This window comes from Tribolium madens, unplaced genomic scaffold (assembly GCF_015345945.1).
Source record: "Tribolium madens isolate multiple individuals breed KSU strain unplaced genomic scaffold, Tmad_KSU_1.1 Scaffold_97;HRSCAF=244;Tcas5.2_LG3a, whole genome shotgun sequence".
Taxonomy (NCBI): domain Eukaryota; kingdom Metazoa; phylum Arthropoda; class Insecta; order Coleoptera; family Tenebrionidae; genus Tribolium; species Tribolium madens.
Window position 1 is genome coordinate 8,664,464 of NW_025401069.1, and position 18,650 is coordinate 8,683,113.

Here is an 18,650-nt window from a genome sequence, read left to right on the forward strand (position 1 = left end):
TAGAATTTTTATTTCCCAACTAAACCAAAACAAACTTTATGGAAACACAAAATCGTTTCAATGAAATATTTATTTTCGGAAATAGAATAAATCAACCGCGACTACCTCTCAATATAAAAATATTTGGTACCGCCTATTAACAGAAACTTAAAAATACGCGCATCACTATTTATCTAAGCAATATATTTTTTTACGATGATAGCCCCTCCAACGACCAACGCCACAGCAGCCACTACACCGATAACGAGCGGTGCTTGTGACATGAGTATTGTTTTTAGCAACACTAAGGTCCCTGGAACTGTCTTCTTAAACGAATCCCTTGTCTTAACCCTTTCGTAGTATTTTTCAATACAAGGCCTCTTTCCCGAACTCCAAAAGATGTGTTCAAGGCCTAACTGACTGATCCTTATTAATAAAATCGTCAACTCAACATCTGCTATTGTAAATCTATCAGAACAKAYCCACCAGTCTTCCTTATCTGTAAGCCGGTAATACAGAGTTCTGTAAATAAGTAATTCCCTCTCAAACTTACCACCCTTGTGTTTCTCCAATTCCGCTTCAATTTCATCTAAAATCGTATGCACTTGATTTAGAACATCTCTAAAATTCTTCTCGACAGACAGTTGTTTGTACTGTTCCTCCCGAACGCTCGCTTTCTTCAACAGCACTTCTTTGGCCTCTGGATTTTTTTCTGCATACTCCCTCAAATGTTTCCCACTGTTCTTTTCAGCATCTGTAACCAAAAACTATATAATTGTGAAATTCCGATTCTTGTACTCACTCGCAAGCGCCTTCCGAATCGGTGCGAAAAACGGACTTTTTGGATTTCTTAAAAGGTGTTGGTTGAGGATTGCGCCGGTGGTTAGCATTCCTGCAGGCGCTTTCTGRAGGATATGTCTGAAATGAGTGACTCTCTGRCTAACTTCAGCCCCCTGATCCATGGGGATAAGTCTGGGAGTGTCTCCATTACTGAAATTGTCCTCCAAGTAGTCGACAATCCGCGCCGAGTCGGGAATGATCTTGCCGGTGTCCTGGAGGACAGGGACTTCCCCTCTAGGATTCAAGAAGAGGAACCAAGGTTGATATTGTTCGTTTTTGATCAAATTTACTATTTTGCTATCGAAGGCGAGGTTCTTCTCATGAAGGGCCATAACCACCTTCGGGAAAAATTATAGTTTTTTATCTTTTTTAAGTGATCTTTAATTGAATACACTTTGGCGGCATTTGAGATCAAAGTTTTGCGGCTTCTTTGAAAATGTAACAAAAAATTAACATAATGGCAACTTTTGTTCGAAATTAACAAGACTATCACATTTTGTGTTTCATTATCGTTTGATTGATAAAACATTTTTTAAATGTAGAGATTTAATCCGTGATTTGATTCAGGACTTTAATTATAAAACCGATAATACTGATAAGCTAGTAGTGGATTTACTGCACCTATTAATAACAACAGTAATAATAATATTACTTATTTTAGTATAATTTAACTATCACCACATTGTTCAAAAGAAATTGTTTTTGTTAGAACTTAGCTATTTATGAATACGAGTAGTAAAGTAGAGATAAACTAAATCAAAATTATTATGTATGTAATCACTGTACATACATGATATTATTGACATTTCAACAAGCTACGAGTACACACTATTTATCCACTATAGGAAAGTATTAAGTTTTAATCTAAAAATCAATGTTTACCTAAATAATTCAGTTTAATTTGCTTCAAAAAAAAAAGAAATTGCTGATTAATTAGTGCGTTAAAATCAAGAATGAACCAAAGAAAAATCTAAAATTAGTGTAAATTTCTCTATTAGGTACTCTTTTCTATGCAATGCCAAGACAAAATATTCATGTAAAATATTTCAGTCTAATGAAATTAAAAAATAATAAAATATAAACTTACATTTATTAACAAACTATTATTATATTATTGAACTTAAAAATTTGTGTGTGGCCCAAAACACTTTTTTCAATTCTCAAGGTGGCCCCTCGAATAAAAAAGGTTGGATATAACTGCCTTAGAGCTGAAGATAAAGAAATATGGAAAAACAAATTTAATAATCTTTAGGAGCCACGGTCGCAGCTGCTTTCAGAAAATTATCTATTTTATTAAAGTAATAAATATCTGAAGATTGTATTCCTCAACACAATTTGGTCAAGACAACTAAAATTTTACTGTTTTAAAAATTATACCAAATTATAGATATTTTGTAAAAATAAAATGTTATACTTAATAAAGTTAAGAGTTATTTTTTCACTTTGATAAGGTCACTATAATTTAACTTGTAAAGTTAAAAAAGTCAAAATATTGATAATAAAATTATAAATAATGTCGCTAAAATTATTTGCATATCATCAATTACTTTTGATTCCTATTAGAATTTGTAAGTGTAGATAGTTAAGAAATGTTTTACACATTACAGAAAGCAGTAGTCATTACTCATTAGTAATCCTTTTTAATCGAAAGCACATGACGGATTCATTATACCTACAAAAGTATTCACTGATAGTCTAGTTTTAGTATTAGTACATACGATTTTTTTATTTCGAAAGAAAAAAGAAAATATAATATAGATATATCTACGTTAGTAGGTAATCTATATAGACATGACCAGATTTATAAAAACAATAGACACCTTTACAAATAAATTGCATAAGCTTTGTTTGATTTATTTTTAAACAAAATATGTGAACCAATAACCCTATAAATTTTGTGCAACCGTAAGTATTTTCATTTTCTGTTTTTGTCATTTTCTGTGATATTTTATACTTTATTCATGATAAAAAATACTATTAAATACCATATTACTATATTAGTAGGTAATAATAAGTATTACATTAATTAGCTATTTGTTGGAGATTAAGTTCATCCAAGCAAAAATTTCAAGGTTTTTTCCTGTTATCGATTGACTTTTTTTCATCACATGATTCGAAATTAACTCGTCCGCCAACATCAAAAAAGCTACATTATCCCAAAAACATTGTCGATTCCACAACAAAGCAGCCGCCTCACCGCATCAGCCACCATCATTGACCACTTTCAATATTATTTATTACCTTTTGGGAATAAAACGAGAACTGATCATAGTACAACAGCAAGCCATCGGAGGCCTCAATCTTGAACCCCTCAGCCCCTTTCCGCATATTTACGAAGTTCACAAACTGATTCTTGGCCGTGCACTTGACAAGATCGCCGCGATCACCACTAACCTCGTTCGCGGCTGCACAAACCAAAAACGCCAAGTGGTGTCGACGCAGCGCAAACACTACTGGCAGGATTCGTTTTATTCGTCGATAAAACATCGCGACGTCACCCAATTTCGAATCGCTAGATCACAAAAACGCGATCTGATATCATTTTCCCGATTGAGGATTTCAATTGCGCGCCATTCGAAAATGCGATGGTTTGGAAGGCGTCGGGGGCGTCGCAGCGACGGCGCTGCGTAAACTCGCTCAAACTACTGCCAGGTTTAAGGGGAGTGAGGCTTAAGGAGAGGGCGCTGGCCTATGAGCGATTTGCCATAATTTCTGATTTAATTATGGCGTCGTGACGCACCATGACAGGTTTATTGAGCTAAGTGGGGCTATTGTTATGTACAGAGAGACAGGGGAATCTTGGCAAACTTTCCTACAAACTACCCACACAGCGCAGACTCACGAATTTTGCCAGTTATGTAATGCCAAACAACATATTGCTTAATAATATCATTCTAGCTTCTACAATAAAAACTTTTTTGTATATAAGTACTGTATTTTTTCTCTAAACACAATCAGGCGATGATAATCAGTAAACAATTCTGTTTTCACCAATTGGATTCTTTTGTAATGATATAATATTTTGCCTCTGTTCTATAATATTATGTATACAATACCACAAACACAACTACATTGTGGATTGATGACAATAATAAAACGTTTTGTGATTAGTCGTGACCTTTACACGATGATGCGGCAGAAAATAATCTTAAATACAACCTAAAAACCAAAAATTGTCATTTTATTACCAAACTAGTTACACTTGTGCAATTGCTTCCAACTAAAGAGTTGAGTAGTTGACCGTTTGTTTGCTAGCAATAATGAGTGGAATCGCTGCCCCTATAACCCGTTTAACTGGGAAAATCGCTATTGTAACAGCTTCTACCGATGGGTATGTACACATTATTACGTTCTAGCTGATGTAGCTATATTCATTCTAATAAAATTGTAGAATCGGGTTTGCCATTGCCCAACGTTTAGCCCGAGAAGGGGCGAAAGTGATTGTTAGCAGCCGCAAACAAAACAACGTTGATGAAGCTGTCTCCCGACTCAAATCAGAGGGATTAGATGTTACTGGTTTAATATGTCATGTTTCTAAAGCTGACCACCGCAAGAAACTGTTTGAGATGGCAAAAAGCCTTGGGGGACTTGATATTCTTGTGTCGAATGCTGCTGTTAATCCATCTGCAGGCGGGGTTTTAGATGTGCAATACCACACTTGAGTTGAGCTAGATTTGATTTTACATTTTTAGTGCGATGAATCGACATGGGATAAAATATTTGAAGTCAATGTAAAAGCAGCATATTTGTTGGCCAAAGAGGCCTTACCTTTGTTACGGGAAAGACCGTTTGGGAGGATTATTTTTGTGTCATCCATAGGCGGTTTCCATCCATTTGATGTAAGACAGGGTGTTTGTTATGACTTAAGTCAGTTTCTTATTGTTTGTTTAAGTTACTAGGGACTTATTCGGTTAGTAAGACGGCTCTGCTTGGGCTTACCAAAGCGGCAGCTGCTCAGCTAGTAAGAGAGAACATTACAGTTAATTCTATTGCTCCTGGAATAATTAAAACAAAATTTTCAACTGCTGTAAGTTACTTAATCTATATAGCTGAGTCAAAACTCACAATCTGCCTTCTAGATAACTGAACCTGAAGCAGCCCGAGAAGAAGCCTTGTCAAGGATCCCCATGAATAGGTCTGGTGTTAACATTTTTTCAAATGATTTATAAAATCATGGTTTTTGACAGATTTGGGGTTCCTCATGACATCAGTGGAGCCGCTGCTTACCTCGCATCTGAAGACTCCAGCTACATGACAGGAGAGACTTTGATTGTGGCTGGAGGAATGCCTTCAAGACTGTAATTTGTCATTTTTGCAAATAAATTTTGAAACGTCATATTGATTCAAATGCAGACCCTTTTGGGTGTCAAAATGACCCCTAAAAATGTTCTCATATTGTTCAGAACGATGAGTTCGACCCCGTTACAACGTCTTTGTGGTAGAACAGCTGTAGTTACAGCCTCTACCGAAGGGTAACTAAAATCAAATTGTCGCAACTTCCTGAAAGGTGCGTTGTTACAGAATCGGTTTTGCTATTGCTCAACGATTTGCCCAAGAAGGCGCAAAAGTCATTATTAGCAGTCGCAAAGAAAAGAATGTGGAAGCGGCTGTCGCTAAATTAAAGTCTGAGGGATTAGACGTTTGTGGTCTTGTATGCCATGTCTCCAATGCTGATCAACGCAAAAAATTGTTTGAGACGGCTAAAGCATCAGGTGGTTTAGACATTTTGGTCTCAAATGCTGCTGTAAATCCGTCTGCAACCGCGGTGTTAGATGTATAGTTTCAAGCACTCTCATAAAGTCATTATAACGCACACATTCTAGTGTGACGAAAAAGCATGGGATAAAGTTTTTGATGTAAACGTGAAAGCTTCTTTTTTGTTGGCAAAAGAATCTTTACCATTACTTCGCAAGAGTGGTTGCGGCAGAATCATTTTTATCTCTTCCATTGCTGGTTTCCAACCTTTAGATGTAAGAGGATTGTATAATCAAACTTAAAACCAAAATTTTGTTTAAGTTGATTGGAGCCTATTGTGTTAGCAAATGTGCGATTCTTGGGCTCACTAAAACAGCAGCGGCCCAATTAGCCAAAGAAAATATTACTGTGAACTGCATAGCCCCGGGTTTAGTGAAAACTAAGTTCTCACAATTTGTAAGTCAAAAAGATAATCATTGTCTGATTGTATAACAATTTGTTAAATCTTAGCTAGTTGAAAAAGAGGAAGATAAAAAGAAAGTCTTATCAATGATTCCGATGGGAAGGTTGTATCATGAATAAAAAAAATTTAGTTAAAAATTTATTTTTTACAGAATGGCAATGCCAAATGAAATAGCTAGCGCAGCAGCTTTCTTAGCATCTGATGATGCTAGTTATATGACTGGAGAAACAATTGTAATTGCAGGAGGAATGTTATCAAGACTTTAAATAAATGAATCAGCCAACCATTGTACGCTTTCGGCCCCTAGCCTGCACTTCTTTAAATTTTGCCAATACTTCTTGAAACCCTGATTTATTCTCTAATTTATAGCCCTCTAAAACTTGTTCGAAAATTTCATTGGCTGTACTATGTGTACTGAGCAGGGCTCGTTCCAGTACGTACAAATCAACACCCTTATCTTCAGCACTAGACTCCACATGAGACAATCCAAAATCAATGAAAATCAGCTCTAAATCTTGCAAATTCTCATAGACGTTTTGACCGTTTTTATTTACAAGTAGCATGTTGGACGTTGTTAAATCCCCATGGATTATGTTATTGGCATGCATTTTTCCCAACGCAGTCCCAATTTCTAACGCCAATTTATTTCCAACGTCGTCACTTGCTTTTGCTATAAAATCCTTGACCGCAATACTGTTCTCAAAGTATTCCATAAAAATTGTGCGACGATTGAAATCAACTAAATACAAAGCGGGGGTTCTTATCCCGGCAGATTTACATCGAATTATGGAGCGACTCTCACTTTTTATCCGTTCTTTGGTCAAATGGGAGTCAAGATCTGGATGACGGTATTTTTTAACAAAACGTTCTTTGGCAATTGTGGGCTTGCCTAAGTAAACTCCTTTAAAAATACGGCCCTCAGCACCTTGTTTGAATAATTCAAAACCTTCCATGGCCAGAGGTTTTTAATTTATTTCAGATTTTACTCTTTTGTTGATAGCAAAAAGTGAGGTTTCGCAGATGTAAATACTTTTGTTGTTTACAACAAACTGGGATCAGGAAAACATGTCTTCGCTTATTACTGATTATTTTAATAATCTAAAATTTAAGTTTTTTGTATTAACATAATTCAATAATTAATAATTTTACTTACACGATTAAGATGTGACATTTATGGGTTATGTTATCCTAACCTAAACAAGTAGTTGCATTATAAAAATAATTTTTGTTCTTGTGTAGTTAGTTGAGAACTTGAGTATGGCTTCTGTAGAGGAGAGCATTGAGAACGTAACTATTACTTCATCATCTAATGAATATTCCAGTGACTCAAGTACTGAAAGCAGCGATGAAGAAGAAAGTACAGTAAAGGTTCCTCTTAAACTAGTATTAAAATATGATTTCAGTACCCAACTTCCCCATAGCAATGTGGGATTTTAATCAATGTGACCCCAAGAAATGTTCAGGCCGGAAATTATCTCGTTTAAAATTAATTAAAACTCTAAAAGTCAAACAAAAATTCCCTGGGCTGGTATTAACCCCCACTGGAACTAAATGCGTGAGTCCCAATGATTGCGACATTGTTTCGAGCAAGGGTATAGCAGTTGTCGATTGTTCATGGGCCAGAATCGATGAGACGCCCATTGCAGCACTTAAGCCCCAGCATGGGCGCTTATTACCATTTCTGGTGGCTGCAAATCCCATCAATTATGGCCGACCTTGTCAACTAAGCTGTGTTGAAGCAATAGCAGCAACTTTATATATTACGGGGTATAAAAAATTAGCTCGGCAATATTTAGACAAGTTTTCATGGGGACATTCATTCATTGAATTGAATAAAAATATATTGGAGATATATTCAAATTGTAGCGACAGTCAATCAGTGATTGCAGAACAAACTAAATATATTGAAAATGAACAAAAAGAGCAAGAATTGGCTAAAAAAGGTAACTGCAATGAACTTTTTTGTTACAAAATTATGATAAACTTTTTAGCGAAACCGGATTTTCCGACATCAAGTGAAAGTGAATCAGATTGAGTCTTTTATATAAAAATGTATTTAAGTAAAAGTAAAAACATTAATACAAGTGAGTTACGATGCATTAACTTCTTCAATCGCCAAATGTGCGATAAACCTCAACCTCATTTGCAAAGGCGGCCTTAATCGACGCACAACAGTCTCCAATTCCTTCTTCATACTATCCCCCACAAACATGTACTTAATGTGATACAAGAGATCGCAGATCGGGTCCATATATTTCAACTCGCTTTGCGCGTGATCCACTTGTGCTAACAGTTCATACAAAGCACTCGTCAATTCCACTATCGCCATATTAAACCGTTGCAAAAACGGCCCCACAAGATGGCAAACATACAGAAACTGTTCTTCAGACCGTACCACTGTCGGTAAACAATCACGCGCCCAACGGGGCACACTGGCGATCTGTCCCGGCCCAGCATGATGCCATACCGAATGGGCCAAAGCCAACATATAACTGAAATTATTATGAAGAAGTCCGGCGTGAGTTTCTTTAAAATCGAAGAGACGGAAGGGTGAACAGTCGAAAGTCCACGTTTCTAGCTCGTTTAAAGTGGCCACCAGCCGGTCATGGAGAACACTCCAGTAGCTAACCGGGAGGGCAGCGAGGATCAAACCAACGGCGTTAACCCATTGGTGGATATCAGAAGGTGGGATTGTGACATAACCTTTAGCCACAACATCGAGCAAGCCATTAGCCACAGCCACCGGACCTGCTGACAAAGCCATCAGTTCCACACAACTGGTGTAAAGAATATGAGCCCCAGCATTCGGAAACTCGTTAAAACGCCAGTCAATTACGGAGTTGGCGGTAGCGCCTCCTAGAATATCGACGACTCGTTTGACTAACTGGATGTAGTAGTCCAATTCGGGTGTCCACATTTCGTCAGCGGCTCGTCCGAGGTAAAGTTGGTACGGCTCCGAGAGACTCTCTTTGAGGGTTCCTAAGACAGCAGCTACAAGACGTCGTTTCAGAGGTGGTCGGTCTCGAAGTCTAGACTCGTAGTAATGTAACGTATTGTACAAGTAGGTAACAGGACGATCATGAAACTTATACAAACAACCCAAATGTTCTAAAAGAATCTCCAGACTTTTAGTCACTTGTGGGATTTCCAAAAATCGGTGTACGACAATATCAAAAACCGGCAAAAATCGCAAACAGACGTTACCGAAGTAGGGATGATAACCACTCGATTGTTCTTCCGGTGCAAACTTCTCGGGGTACTTCCTGTGAAATTCCAAATGTTTTTCGTGCCAATTGGTTTGGTTCCAATGATCTGGAGAGTTGTCTTTCACAAAATCTTGCACTCGATTTCTAAACTCAGTAGCTTTGAGCAACACCAACTGAATAATAAAAGAACAGACTTGAGCTTCACTGCCTTCTTGCGTTCTTAACGCCAAACACAGGACCAACCTATCGATTGTCACAATATTGTACTTCCAAATCATATCATTGATAGTATCGACGCATTTATTAACATGTTGTCCTCCTGGAGAATTACTAAATTCAAAGACGAGACAATCACAGAATTTCCTCAGATGAGCCGAAAGTGCTCTCGCACCGATCCTTTCAAGAATCTTATATGCAATCGGCGTGATGTGATCAGTCTCGAGCAACATCTTCCACAGGAGACATAAGAAAAGCGGTGGGGCCCCCGCGACTCCAAAGTGGGCCATCATATCATTCTCGTTGTTCATAGAAGACCACTTTCTATACTCCTCCTCTACAGCCTTTTTCAACTGTTGTTTATTTTCTTTGGGAACAGCATGTTGCGTGAAAAATTCCGCGAGAGCTCTCGGGAAACATTCAAGCGTGTGAGGGGCCCATGCATGCGGCGTGCTTTGTGCAATGGTCGCTAACAACTCGTGGCACCACGAGCCATCCGCCCCCGTCACATGAGTGGCTCTAGCTAACGTCAAAACTAACGCCCTATTCAACTCTTCGGATTCCGCTGAAATTAATGTCTTGGGTTCGGCTAAAAACCGGCTCAATTCGGGTTGAACTTCTCCACTTCCCAAGCCCGTTATGAGACGCAAAGCTGTCGATTCGACACACAAGTGGAGTTGGGTTTGATTGGCTTGCGGAACTGCGGCTAACGAATGCAGATGACTGAGTAACTGGACACGGTAGTGGGGATGAATGTGGTGCATGCGGTAACTAAACATCTCCAAAAGCGTGTAAAGAGTGCCCCAGGCGTGTGACTTGTAAACGGTGGGGAGCAACTGACTTATGAATCCTTTGATTCCCAACGATTCGATTTCGGTATACACCAATAAGCGACTGTAGGTTTCGACCAAAGCTGGTGAAAGTGGCATTCCTAACTTAGCCTGGGCTAATTTAATCACGTGGGTCACTATACTATGGATTAAACTCATTTTTGAGTGCACAGTCAGTGAGTCCAACACTGCCATGCTTAAAGGAGCGGTAGGTGGCGCTGTGGACTTCGGACTTCCTTGAATCGTCTCAACTAACGCCGCCATCGGTTTACTATAATAGTCCGGATTCGTCGAATATGCGTTACATAATAGGGCGATTCTGTAGTCATTTCCCATTGCTAAAACTGTGTTATTGGGTGGTACTAACTGTTGGAGAAAATCATGATGGTTGCGCAATTTGGCGGGAATCGGCCAAGTCAAGTTCGTCATTTCGGCTTGCGCTTTCTTCGTCAAGTGAATCCAGATGCACGTCATAGCCATCTGTCTTGTACATTGTGGTTGGTTGAAGTCCGGAACGGGTAAAGGGGGCTCCTGTTCGGGAAATAGCAGCTCGTAAAGTCTCAAAACCGGAAGGAAGTTTGAAAGAGGGTTTTTTTGAATCGAACCCGAGATAAACTGTAAAAGGACCCACATAAGTTGGTCACGGCCTCTCCGCAAGTCTCTTCCTTGTAACCTCGAATGCAGCGAAATGACAATATTGGGAAAGCTCGCGAATTGGAAGAGAACAAAATAGATTAATTGGGACGATAAGTGTAGCCACAAGCCTTGAGTGGCACTCTCGTCGCCTTCATTTTCCGTACGTTCCAAAGCCAGGATTACTAATTCAACGAGTTGTTCTTCAAGGGCGGCGCAATGTCGTTTATGCTGTTTCTGTAAGCCTAGCATACCACACACCATGTCTCGACTGTACGGTTGTTCCAAAACGTATCTCAACAGACCCGTCTGTTTCTCTAATAATTCAGGAGAGTAGGGCAAAGTGCCCTTGAGACTGAACCTCAAAGTGGAAGGGTCGAGTTTCCAAGGATTGACTAGGTGTTCCGGACATCCACTATGCTCCACGACTGGACGCATTTCCGCTTGTCCGACAATGGCCACCATTTGGGCACAAGCCCTGAAACTTCCGACATAATCGGAGAAAAGGGCAGCAAGACGCCAGTGGGGACAATCAGGGTAAGCCTTCTGTAACTCATTTACGAGGAGGTAGCCAGGTAAGAGGCACGCATTTCTGTCCATAATTCGTTCAGCAACGCTTAAAAGTGCTTGTGTTTGAGGCTGCAGACCCGCGTTTAGCCGCCATGGAAGACTCTTTGCTTTTTCGCAACATCCCTAAAATTATTAATCACACAAATGTGGCCTCATTTCTCTTCTACTTACTTTCATAATCTCACGAACGCCTTTGTATTCAACCAAATCTATGATTTTTCTCACAAGCTTGAAACACTCAATCCAGAATCGCGCATTGGTGTATTGCAATTTATCAAAATTCATTACTACTTCACACACGATGCGGGCTCCGATTGTACCGTTGCGAACAATGCCTTCCAGGAGCTCCATCAAGAGTTGCAACTTGCTCTGGGAACATATTACCGCCGTATTGAGATACTGACGCAAAGCGGTGTCTAATTGCTCTTGAGGAATACTGCGAAGAGTCGTGTTTAATTCTTGTTGCCATAAATTCACCTTTTCTTTTTCAGCACCGGGGCGGTGCACTAGGAAGCAACTAAAGGCTTCTTCAATGCCTTCTACTTTTAAAATGTCGTTCAGTACGTTTGTTAAAGCCTCAGCCATTGTTCAATTTTATGTATTTGGCAAAAGCATTATTTTTTGTGGTTTATTTTGAACGGAACGATAACGGTATATTATATTTACAGGTTATGTTTGTCAAACTACATTTTGGCACTTGGCAGGTTGGGTAGGCAACACATTATACACTTGTAACGCCTAATGCAGGACCGTATTTGGTTGTTTACAGCTTTATTTTCGTTCACCACAGAGTTCCCTCAAAAATTTAATGTTATACAACAAAAAGCAGTTTAAAGCGGCGCATAGATTTAATTTCAAATAATACCATCCAGACCTAGACAACATAGCGACATTTTTAATTGTTTTTGTCTTTAGCAATCAGGAATCTATTTTGTATAACAATTTTTTGTTTAAATATTTTGCGAACATTTTAAATACTTTAGCTTCAAACATTTTCTTTCGTAAAAACATCGTCAAAATTGATGCATGTTTACAAACTGAAGAAAGATACACTTTAAGCACCTTTTACACCAATTTCTTCCATTTCTGCTATAATTCAGTGAAATCTTAGATGAGGATCTATATACAGGATGATTCATGAGGAATAACGAGCCTGACCAAATTTTCGATGCAACCACCAGATTTTTGCAAGTTGCTTTGCGATACTTTAAGAAAATATATCATCAATCATCAAATTCTTGATTTTTAAATATATACTTTTAAAAATAGGGCAAAATTTTTGAAATATTTGCTTTTTACCTATAAAGACGGCAGAATCCTTGAAATATCTGCTTTTTAAATATACCTTTTAAAACAGGGCAAAATCCTTAAAAAAGTGTTGTATGCTGAACATGCCCACATGTCGTAGTGGTAGTAACGTCAATCTAAACTGTAATAAAATTCGTATCAGCTAGCAATCTATTCGTCTATTTGCATATCTACTTCATATGCGACGAAAATTTGTTTGCTTATCTTTTAATAAAAGCATTATTAGGATACCTATTTGTTTATTATGACCCAAAAAAGTTCTTTTTGTTCTACATTTCGATATGAACTCACAGTTCATAGAGCAGGTAAGTTACCAATTATAGATTTTTTGAATTCTTATTCACCTGTTTGCTTTTCAGGTGCAAATTTTGATGCACGCCCAACAAATTAAATGTGCAGAAAGTATTTTTGGCAAGTCAAATTATATGTGGCTTTGCAGCAAAAGAACTCCAGTTATTTGGATGTCAACGAAAGATGAATTTTTAATTCGACAAGCTCTAACAAAGGTAAAATTTGAGTTTTTGAAATTAAAAGTGTAATTACCCTTCTAGGTCACTCCTGACCAACAAGTGAAAGTTATGAAACAATTATTGACTTGGCTGGATAATAATCCTGATGTGCACTCTTTAAAAATTCCTGAAATGTCCTTAAAACTTCTCCACAATATGGCGAATGCCAATACTTTGAATGAAATGACTTTCTCAAGAATGAACAGTTTCAGGAACAGTTTAAGACGCTTGTCTTTAATTACGAACCGAATTGCTCCAGCAAACAGACCCAGAAGATCTGTGACTTTCAACGACGTTCCCATCATTTATCGCATAAAGTACTGATGAAAAATAACACGAAACATTTACGTAACATATGTAAAATGTGTATCTGAATAAATTGCATCTGTACTTAAGAATTATTGTTTCGCTGTTTTTTTAACTATTTAAATTGTTTATATAAGTCAACAATTTTTTAGTTATTCGTTAACAAAAAGTTGCAAAAACCGTCAAATAATTCTGAATGTGCCAAAACGAATTACTTACGTAATTATCATTATTGGTTATTTATCATTTGGTGCAAAAACCCATTGACCCATTGGAAATTTCTAGCACTCCCTCCCTCAATTTCAAATTCTCCACGCGTCCCTCGCGCACGCGCATTTGCATCTTACGTGTCAAATAAACGTCAAAAAATGCCTCATCTCTCCTCCCACCACACTTTTCGGACCGCTGACTTACGGCACGGACGTGTCAAAAACGCGTGTGTATGTTTTTCTGTTGAATTATTTCCACTTTTCCATATTTTTTTACTCTGAACAATGGCTCCCAAACAAAGGATGCGTTTCGCCAACGAAAAGGCCAGCAAAAACGTGATGTTGCGAGGGAATGTGCCCAAATCATCGGTGAGTACGATGGACCATATTGTTTGTTGATGGCGAGATGACGGGGCCTCTTTTGCAGAAGCAACAAAGTGAAAACTCGCCAGTAGGACCTATGATCTTGGCTCTGTTCATCTTCGTCGTGTGTGGATCGGCGATTTTCCAGATCATCCAGTCCATTCGGATGGCGTAGGTTAGACTTCCCTCAAAGGCTCAATTCCTATCGTGTATAAATCCGTGTTCTATTCAATTATTGCATTTTGTTGTTTTCTATTTACTTATTTTGTAAATTTATCGTATGTGAAATATAATTTTAACAGAATTTTTATCATGTATAAAGCGTATTTTTACATAAGTTGTACTAGAATTGAAAGGTTCTATTTATCGCACAGATGCCTATAATGAGATTCTTTATAACCATTCCATGCTTAATTTTAGGAGACAATTTGTGTAATAATTACTATATTTTCAATGAATAGGTATTAAATTATTGAGTTAAATATGTAGTTTTATTTAGCCTCATTCTTAAATGATACACCCCCCATATTGTGATATGATACGAATATTTTATAAAAATAATGAAGCAAATACCAAGACTGCATACCTTTTTCTTAAAAAAAGAGTACTATTGCTAAAATACTTTGGTCATTTTTCTATTACTTCAAAAAAGTCATGTAAACCAAACATTAATGTCAAGTCAACATTTCAAATTATTGACTTTTGTCTTATAAATATGCCACCTTCACTGTTCAAAAATTTAGAATCGTCTCCCTTGCTTCTGAAGCCTGAGCAAATTCTTGATGCAACCAACATTACATTTTCAGGAACATTTTGTTAACCTTGCTGTTACAATTTTTATTCGTGTCTAAACAATGAAAAGTTTTTATATGTAATGTGATATTTTTGTGTTTTTGAGGGTTTGATGTTATTATTTTCACTTATAATTACACATTTTGTTTTTTGGCAATTTAACAAAAAAAAACTGCTGAAAAAATTACGAGTCCGTAGGTCGAGTATTTTTTTTTGGCAGTTTCTTGTTCTATGATAGAACCATGTATAGAACTTGTCCTCCTGTCCAGGGATAGAATATAGTTTGCTACAAGATTAGTTTGCTAGTCCGCTATTTGTTATGTGTATGCATTTAATAAAACAAGGCTGTAGTAGTGAAGGTTGCCTAGACTTTCAGGCGTTCTATGAAATGTACGAAAGAATTCCTTCTAAACAAAATATGCTAGGTCAATACCGAGGCAAATACAATTATAAATATTTCTTACGTCCGTTTTTAATTATTTCAATTGATTAAATACAAAAAAAAATTGTTGAGCACAATAAATTATTTACCAAAGCAATATGGCTTCAGGCTTATTTAATCATTTTCATTTCTCTCTCCAATGTTTTAAAAAAGACAATATATTTATTTAATTTATTTTATTTAAATTAGTGTACATTGCATTTACTAAGGTGTTTTTTATTTTAAGTAGGTAAATAAGATTATAATTATTAACCAACTAAATTACTACTGACCAAAGTTCTGTTTTTTTTTAACACTAGGATATACGCACACTAATTATATCAAAAAGGTCGGACAAGCTTAAAGATATAAAAATTACGTCACAAGAGAAAAATAAAAATAACCAAATTTTTAGTTAGTGACATTCTTAAATGTGTAACACCCTGCTGAAGTCCATATAATTTTATTCTACGTATCATTTATAATATTGCTCTAAGTAAATATTAACAAATTTTTGCCGTTCAACTATGAGAAAATTAGTAAAATTAATTAGGAGTATTTTTTGATGAATAAGAAAATCGGTCTTCATGCATACATTTAAATTATTTTTTCATGTTACCACAGAATCAAATATGTAGTAGTAGGCAATCTTACAATTTCTTGCAAATTGAAAAAAACTAAAGAATTTTAAAAAATGAGTTTGTCTGCTACTAAATATTGCAACATTTGCTTAGCGCTAAGAACAACGCAACAGGTTAATCATTATTTAACAAAATAATTTTAACTTTTTACGAAGTGTATAGATCACCATAATAACATATCTAAAGTAAAAAGGTGTTTTTATTATTTTAAGCGTTTTCTCTGAAACATAAGTCTTCACAGTACTCGTTTACAAAAAATCGTTATCTGTTAGAATAGAAAACAAATACAAATTTTATAAATAAAAATTGCACAACTGAAATTGTTTTGATTTTTTTTTTAATTTAATCATAATCATCTTTAAGTTATGTAATGTAATTGTAGAATACAATTGTTTAAAACCAAAACTCACATTTTTTAAGCAAATGGACTACATAATGAAAAAGAAATTTACCTACTATGAATATTTTAGGGCGTAATGCGAAAACAATTTTTATATATTTTTTTTTTCTATAAAGAGTTCATATGGGATGGAGTAAGTAAGACTCACATGTAATTCCTGATTTATTAAATTAATTGCTGATAACATTATTTCAGTTTATTGATCTTACATAAAGTTGTTGACAATATAGTTTCCCCTATCAAAGTTTGTACACATTCTGAAACCATTTGTCATGCTGTTTCCATTTTCTTTGTTTGATATTTGCCTTAAAACTCTTACTATGTAACAGCTTATTACTTGACGTTGACTATTATTTAATGAAGTTTGCTTAGTAATTTTATCAAGATAGATGAGTATATAAAGTTAACGAAAACTATCAGACACATTGTATTCTTTGAGCCTCTGTAGTAAAGTGTTAACATGATTCATAACAAGATATTGCAAGGAAAAGAATTTAAATCAACTTTGAACAACATAAGTCTAGGTGACTTTTTTTTTAATTATGCGGAAAAAAATGCCAACAAAATTTGTCAAGTAAGTAAATATTTTTAAGTAAATATTATGAATTAGTTATTTAATTTGTAGATAGACGCAGATCTAGATCAATCTGAAACCTACTCTAGTGTTAAGCAGCGAACAACTCGATTAGCAATACATCTTAAGAAAAGAGGAATAACTTCAAAAGATGTAGTGGCTTTTTGTAGTTACAATTCACTCGATAACACTATACCGATTATTTCTTCTTTGTATCTCGGAGCTAAAGTCGTGAGTTTAGATCCCACGCTATCAGCTAGACAAACAAAACATTTGTTGTCTCTTGTCTCACCTCGACTAATTTTTGTTGGAGAAGAATCAGTAACGTTGATTGAAAACTGTTTAAATGAAGTAAACTTGAACGCCGAAATTGTTGTTTTTGGAAAGTCGATTAAATATGAAACATTTTCGAATTTACTCACGCCTACTCCCGAAGAAAAAACATTTAGGCCAGAAAAAGTCGACATTCATGATATTGCTGTGATGTTTTTCAGTAGCGGTACTACAGGATTACCTAAAGCAATCTGTCACAGTCATTACAGTTTTTTGCAGCTGACGGATATATCAAAGTAATTTCAACATAATTGATTAAATTAGTTGCATCATAACATTTGTATATTTTTTTAGTCAAAGTGGTCACGACACCAATTGTACTTTACACTTTACAACATTTTATTGGATATCAGGAATGCTAATGCTGTCGCTAATATTTCTTGACGGTGGCACTAGAGTCTTTGCACGAAACATGGAGGGAGAAAAAACTCTCAAAATGATTGAAAAGTACAGAATAACAACTCTTTTTGTTGCTCCTGTCTACACTTACGAACTTACAAGTGTAGCAAATCCCGAGAAATTCGATCTGTCTTCTTTCCGTTGTTTTTTAACCGGAGGTACTTCAATAAGTACCGAACAATACAAAAAACTGAGCTCTTACTTCCCACAAACTCAAATCTTATTTGGTTATGGAATGAGTGAGATTGGGATAATCTCTGTTTTTCACTCGACAAGAGACAAACATTTTATTAAGACTAAGCTTGGATCTTGCGGAAAAATTGTGGCGCAAACAACCCTTAAGGTACGTTTATCACAAAAACAACATTGAACTCAGTAGCAAAATTAATTTGTAGATTGTTAATCCAGACACTGAAGAAATACTCGGTCCACACCAAAAAGGAGAAATTCGTGTCAAATCATCAGGCCTTTTCAAAGGGTACTACAACGCGGCGAGTTCTCACTGCTTCGATAAAGACGGTTTTCTCAAATCAGGAGATATAGGATATTATGATGAAGATGGTTGTTTATATGTAGTTGGACGAATAAAAGAAATGTTTAAATATCTTTCTTGGCACATAGTACCATCTTCCATTGAGGCGATTTTATTAGAACATTCTGCTGTTAAAGACGCAGTGGTATTTGGAATTCCGGCTGGAGAAAAAGGAGAAATACCGGCTGCTTGTGTTGTTTTGAAAGATAATTGTTGCAATATTGATAAAGAAGAGATTTTGAAGTTTGTAGAAGAGCGAGTTTCAGAAAGGGAGAAACTTAGAGGCGGTGTTACATTTTTGAATGAGTTGCCCAGAACACCCACAGGAAAATTAATAAGAAATGAAGTTCGAAATATTGTCATAAAATCGATGTGAAAATGTATCATTGCATTTTTCTGTTATTTTAAACAATAAAAGTATTATCAGGAAC

At 36.3% G+C, this 18,650-nt stretch overlaps 8 protein-coding genes across 8 annotated transcripts; 5 read left to right on the plus strand and 3 right to left on the minus strand.

Moving 5' to 3' along the window:
* Positions 1-52: 52 nt before the first annotated feature.
* Positions 53-3,820, minus strand: LOC123015102 (ganglioside-induced differentiation-associated protein 1). Its single transcript, XM_044414580.1, has 4 exons — positions 3,061-3,820; positions 782-1,157; positions 533-733; positions 53-478 (listed from the first exon to the last, which is right to left on the minus strand). The coding sequence occupies exons 1-4, from the start codon at positions 3,304-3,306 to the stop codon at positions 174-176; spliced, it is 1,128 nt and encodes a 375-aa protein (XP_044270515.1). The 5' UTR covers positions 3,307-3,820; the 3' UTR covers positions 53-173.
* LOC123014842 (short-chain dehydrogenase reductase 2a) lies at positions 3,704-6,258 on the plus strand. The gene is made up of 12 exons (XM_044414126.1): positions 3,704-4,150; positions 4,211-4,463; positions 4,512-4,658; positions 4,712-4,846; positions 4,899-4,954; positions 5,007-5,117; positions 5,157-5,291; positions 5,341-5,593; positions 5,643-5,789; positions 5,836-5,970; positions 6,025-6,080; positions 6,129-6,258. The coding sequence occupies exons 1-12, from the start codon at positions 4,080-4,082 to the stop codon at positions 6,241-6,243; spliced, it is 1,614 nt and encodes a 537-aa protein (XP_044270061.1). The 5' UTR covers positions 3,704-4,079; the 3' UTR covers positions 6,244-6,258.
* Positions 6,103-7,408, minus strand: LOC123015105 (EKC/KEOPS complex subunit TP53RK). Its single transcript, XM_044414584.1, has 2 exons — positions 7,131-7,408; positions 6,103-7,075 (listed from the first exon to the last, which is right to left on the minus strand). The coding sequence occupies exon 2, from the start codon at positions 6,928-6,930 to the stop codon at positions 6,253-6,255; it is 678 nt and encodes a 225-aa protein (XP_044270519.1). The 5' UTR covers positions 6,931-7,075; positions 7,131-7,408; the 3' UTR covers positions 6,103-6,252.
* Positions 6,699-8,185, plus strand: LOC123015104 (18S rRNA aminocarboxypropyltransferase). The gene is made up of 3 exons (XM_044414583.1): positions 6,699-7,334; positions 7,381-7,920; positions 7,969-8,185. Exons 1-3 carry the CDS (start codon positions 7,235-7,237, stop codon positions 8,010-8,012), a joined length of 684 nt encoding a protein of 227 aa, XP_044270518.1. The 5' UTR covers positions 6,699-7,234; the 3' UTR covers positions 8,013-8,185.
* Positions 8,014-12,137, minus strand: LOC123015101 (mediator of RNA polymerase II transcription subunit 23). The gene is made up of 2 exons (XM_044414579.1): positions 11,604-12,137; positions 8,014-11,555 (listed from the first exon to the last, which is right to left on the minus strand). Exons 1-2 carry the CDS (start codon positions 12,015-12,017, stop codon positions 8,067-8,069), a joined length of 3,903 nt encoding a protein of 1,300 aa, XP_044270514.1. The 5' UTR covers positions 12,018-12,137; the 3' UTR covers positions 8,014-8,066.
* LOC123015106 lies at positions 10,193-13,628 on the plus strand. Its single transcript, XM_044414585.1, has 3 exons — positions 10,193-13,045; positions 13,100-13,246; positions 13,292-13,628. Exons 1-3 carry the CDS (start codon positions 13,022-13,024, stop codon positions 13,571-13,573), a joined length of 453 nt encoding a protein of 150 aa, XP_044270520.1. The 5' UTR covers positions 10,193-13,021; the 3' UTR covers positions 13,574-13,628.
* Positions 13,629-13,931: 303 nt separating this feature from the next.
* Positions 13,932-14,609, plus strand: LOC123014611 (stress-associated endoplasmic reticulum protein 2). The gene is made up of 2 exons (XM_044413813.1): positions 13,932-14,133; positions 14,192-14,609. The coding sequence occupies exons 1-2, from the start codon at positions 14,050-14,052 to the stop codon at positions 14,300-14,302; spliced, it is 195 nt and encodes a 64-aa protein (XP_044269748.1). The 5' UTR covers positions 13,932-14,049; the 3' UTR covers positions 14,303-14,609.
* A 2,119-nt stretch (positions 14,610-16,728) lies between these two features.
* Positions 16,729-18,649, plus strand: LOC123014097 (4-coumarate--CoA ligase 1-like). The gene is made up of 4 exons (XM_044412981.1): positions 16,729-16,955; positions 17,007-17,524; positions 17,583-18,030; positions 18,083-18,649. Exons 1-4 carry the CDS (start codon positions 16,842-16,844, stop codon positions 18,593-18,595), a joined length of 1,593 nt encoding a protein of 530 aa, XP_044268916.1. The 5' UTR covers positions 16,729-16,841; the 3' UTR covers positions 18,596-18,649.
* The last annotated feature ends 1 nt before the right edge of the window (position 18,650 follows it).

Coding starts and splice junctions, on each gene's coding strand:
- LOC123014097 (XM_044412981.1), top strand. CDS start 16,842: ATGATTCATAACAAGATATTGCAAGGAAAAGAATTTAAATCAACTTTG. Junction 16,956..17,006: donor ATGCCAACAAAATTTGTCAA/GTAAGTAAATAT, acceptor TTTAATTTGTAG/ATAGACGCAGATCTAGATCA. Junction 18,031..18,082: donor TGGCGCAAACAACCCTTAAG/GTACGTTTATCA, acceptor ATTAATTTGTAG/ATTGTTAATCCAGACACTGA.
- LOC123015101 (XM_044414579.1), bottom strand. CDS start 12,017: ATGGCTGAGGCTTTAACAAACGTACTGAACGACATTTTAAAAGTAGAA. Junction 11,556..11,603: donor GCGTTCGTGAGATTATGAAA/GTAAGTAGAAGA, acceptor TAATAATTTTAG/GGATGTTGCGAAAAAGCAAA.
- LOC123015104 (XM_044414583.1), top strand. CDS start 7,235: ATGGCTTCTGTAGAGGAGAGCATTGAGAACGTAACTATTACTTCATCA. Junction 7,335..7,380: donor AAGCAGCGATGAAGAAGAAA/GTACAGTAAAGG, acceptor ATATGATTTCAG/TACCCAACTTCCCCATAGCA. Junction 7,921..7,968: donor GCAAGAATTGGCTAAAAAAG/GTAACTGCAATG, acceptor TAAACTTTTTAG/CGAAACCGGATTTTCCGACA.
- LOC123014611 (XM_044413813.1), top strand. CDS start 14,050: ATGGCTCCCAAACAAAGGATGCGTTTCGCCAACGAAAAGGCCAGCAAA. Junction 14,134..14,191: donor GGAATGTGCCCAAATCATCG/GTGAGTACGATG, acceptor CCTCTTTTGCAG/AAGCAACAAAGTGAAAACTC.
- LOC123015106 (XM_044414585.1), top strand. CDS start 13,022: ATGAACTCACAGTTCATAGAGCAG. Junction 13,046..13,099: donor ACTCACAGTTCATAGAGCAG/GTAAGTTACCAA, acceptor TTTGCTTTTCAG/GTGCAAATTTTGATGCACGC. Junction 13,247..13,291: donor TTCGACAAGCTCTAACAAAG/GTAAAATTTGAG, acceptor TTACCCTTCTAG/GTCACTCCTGACCAACAAGT.
- LOC123014842 (XM_044414126.1), top strand. CDS start 4,080: ATGAGTGGAATCGCTGCCCCTATAACCCGTTTAACTGGGAAAATCGCT. Junction 5,292..5,340: donor GTTACAGCCTCTACCGAAGG/GTAACTAAAATC, acceptor GCGTTGTTACAG/AATCGGTTTTGCTATTGCTC. Junction 5,790..5,835: donor CTGGTTTCCAACCTTTAGAT/GTAAGAGGATTG, acceptor ATTTTGTTTAAG/TTGATTGGAGCCTATTGTGT.
- LOC123015105 (XM_044414584.1), bottom strand. CDS start 6,930: ATGGAAGGTTTTGAATTATTCAAACAAGGTGCTGAGGGCCGTATTTTT.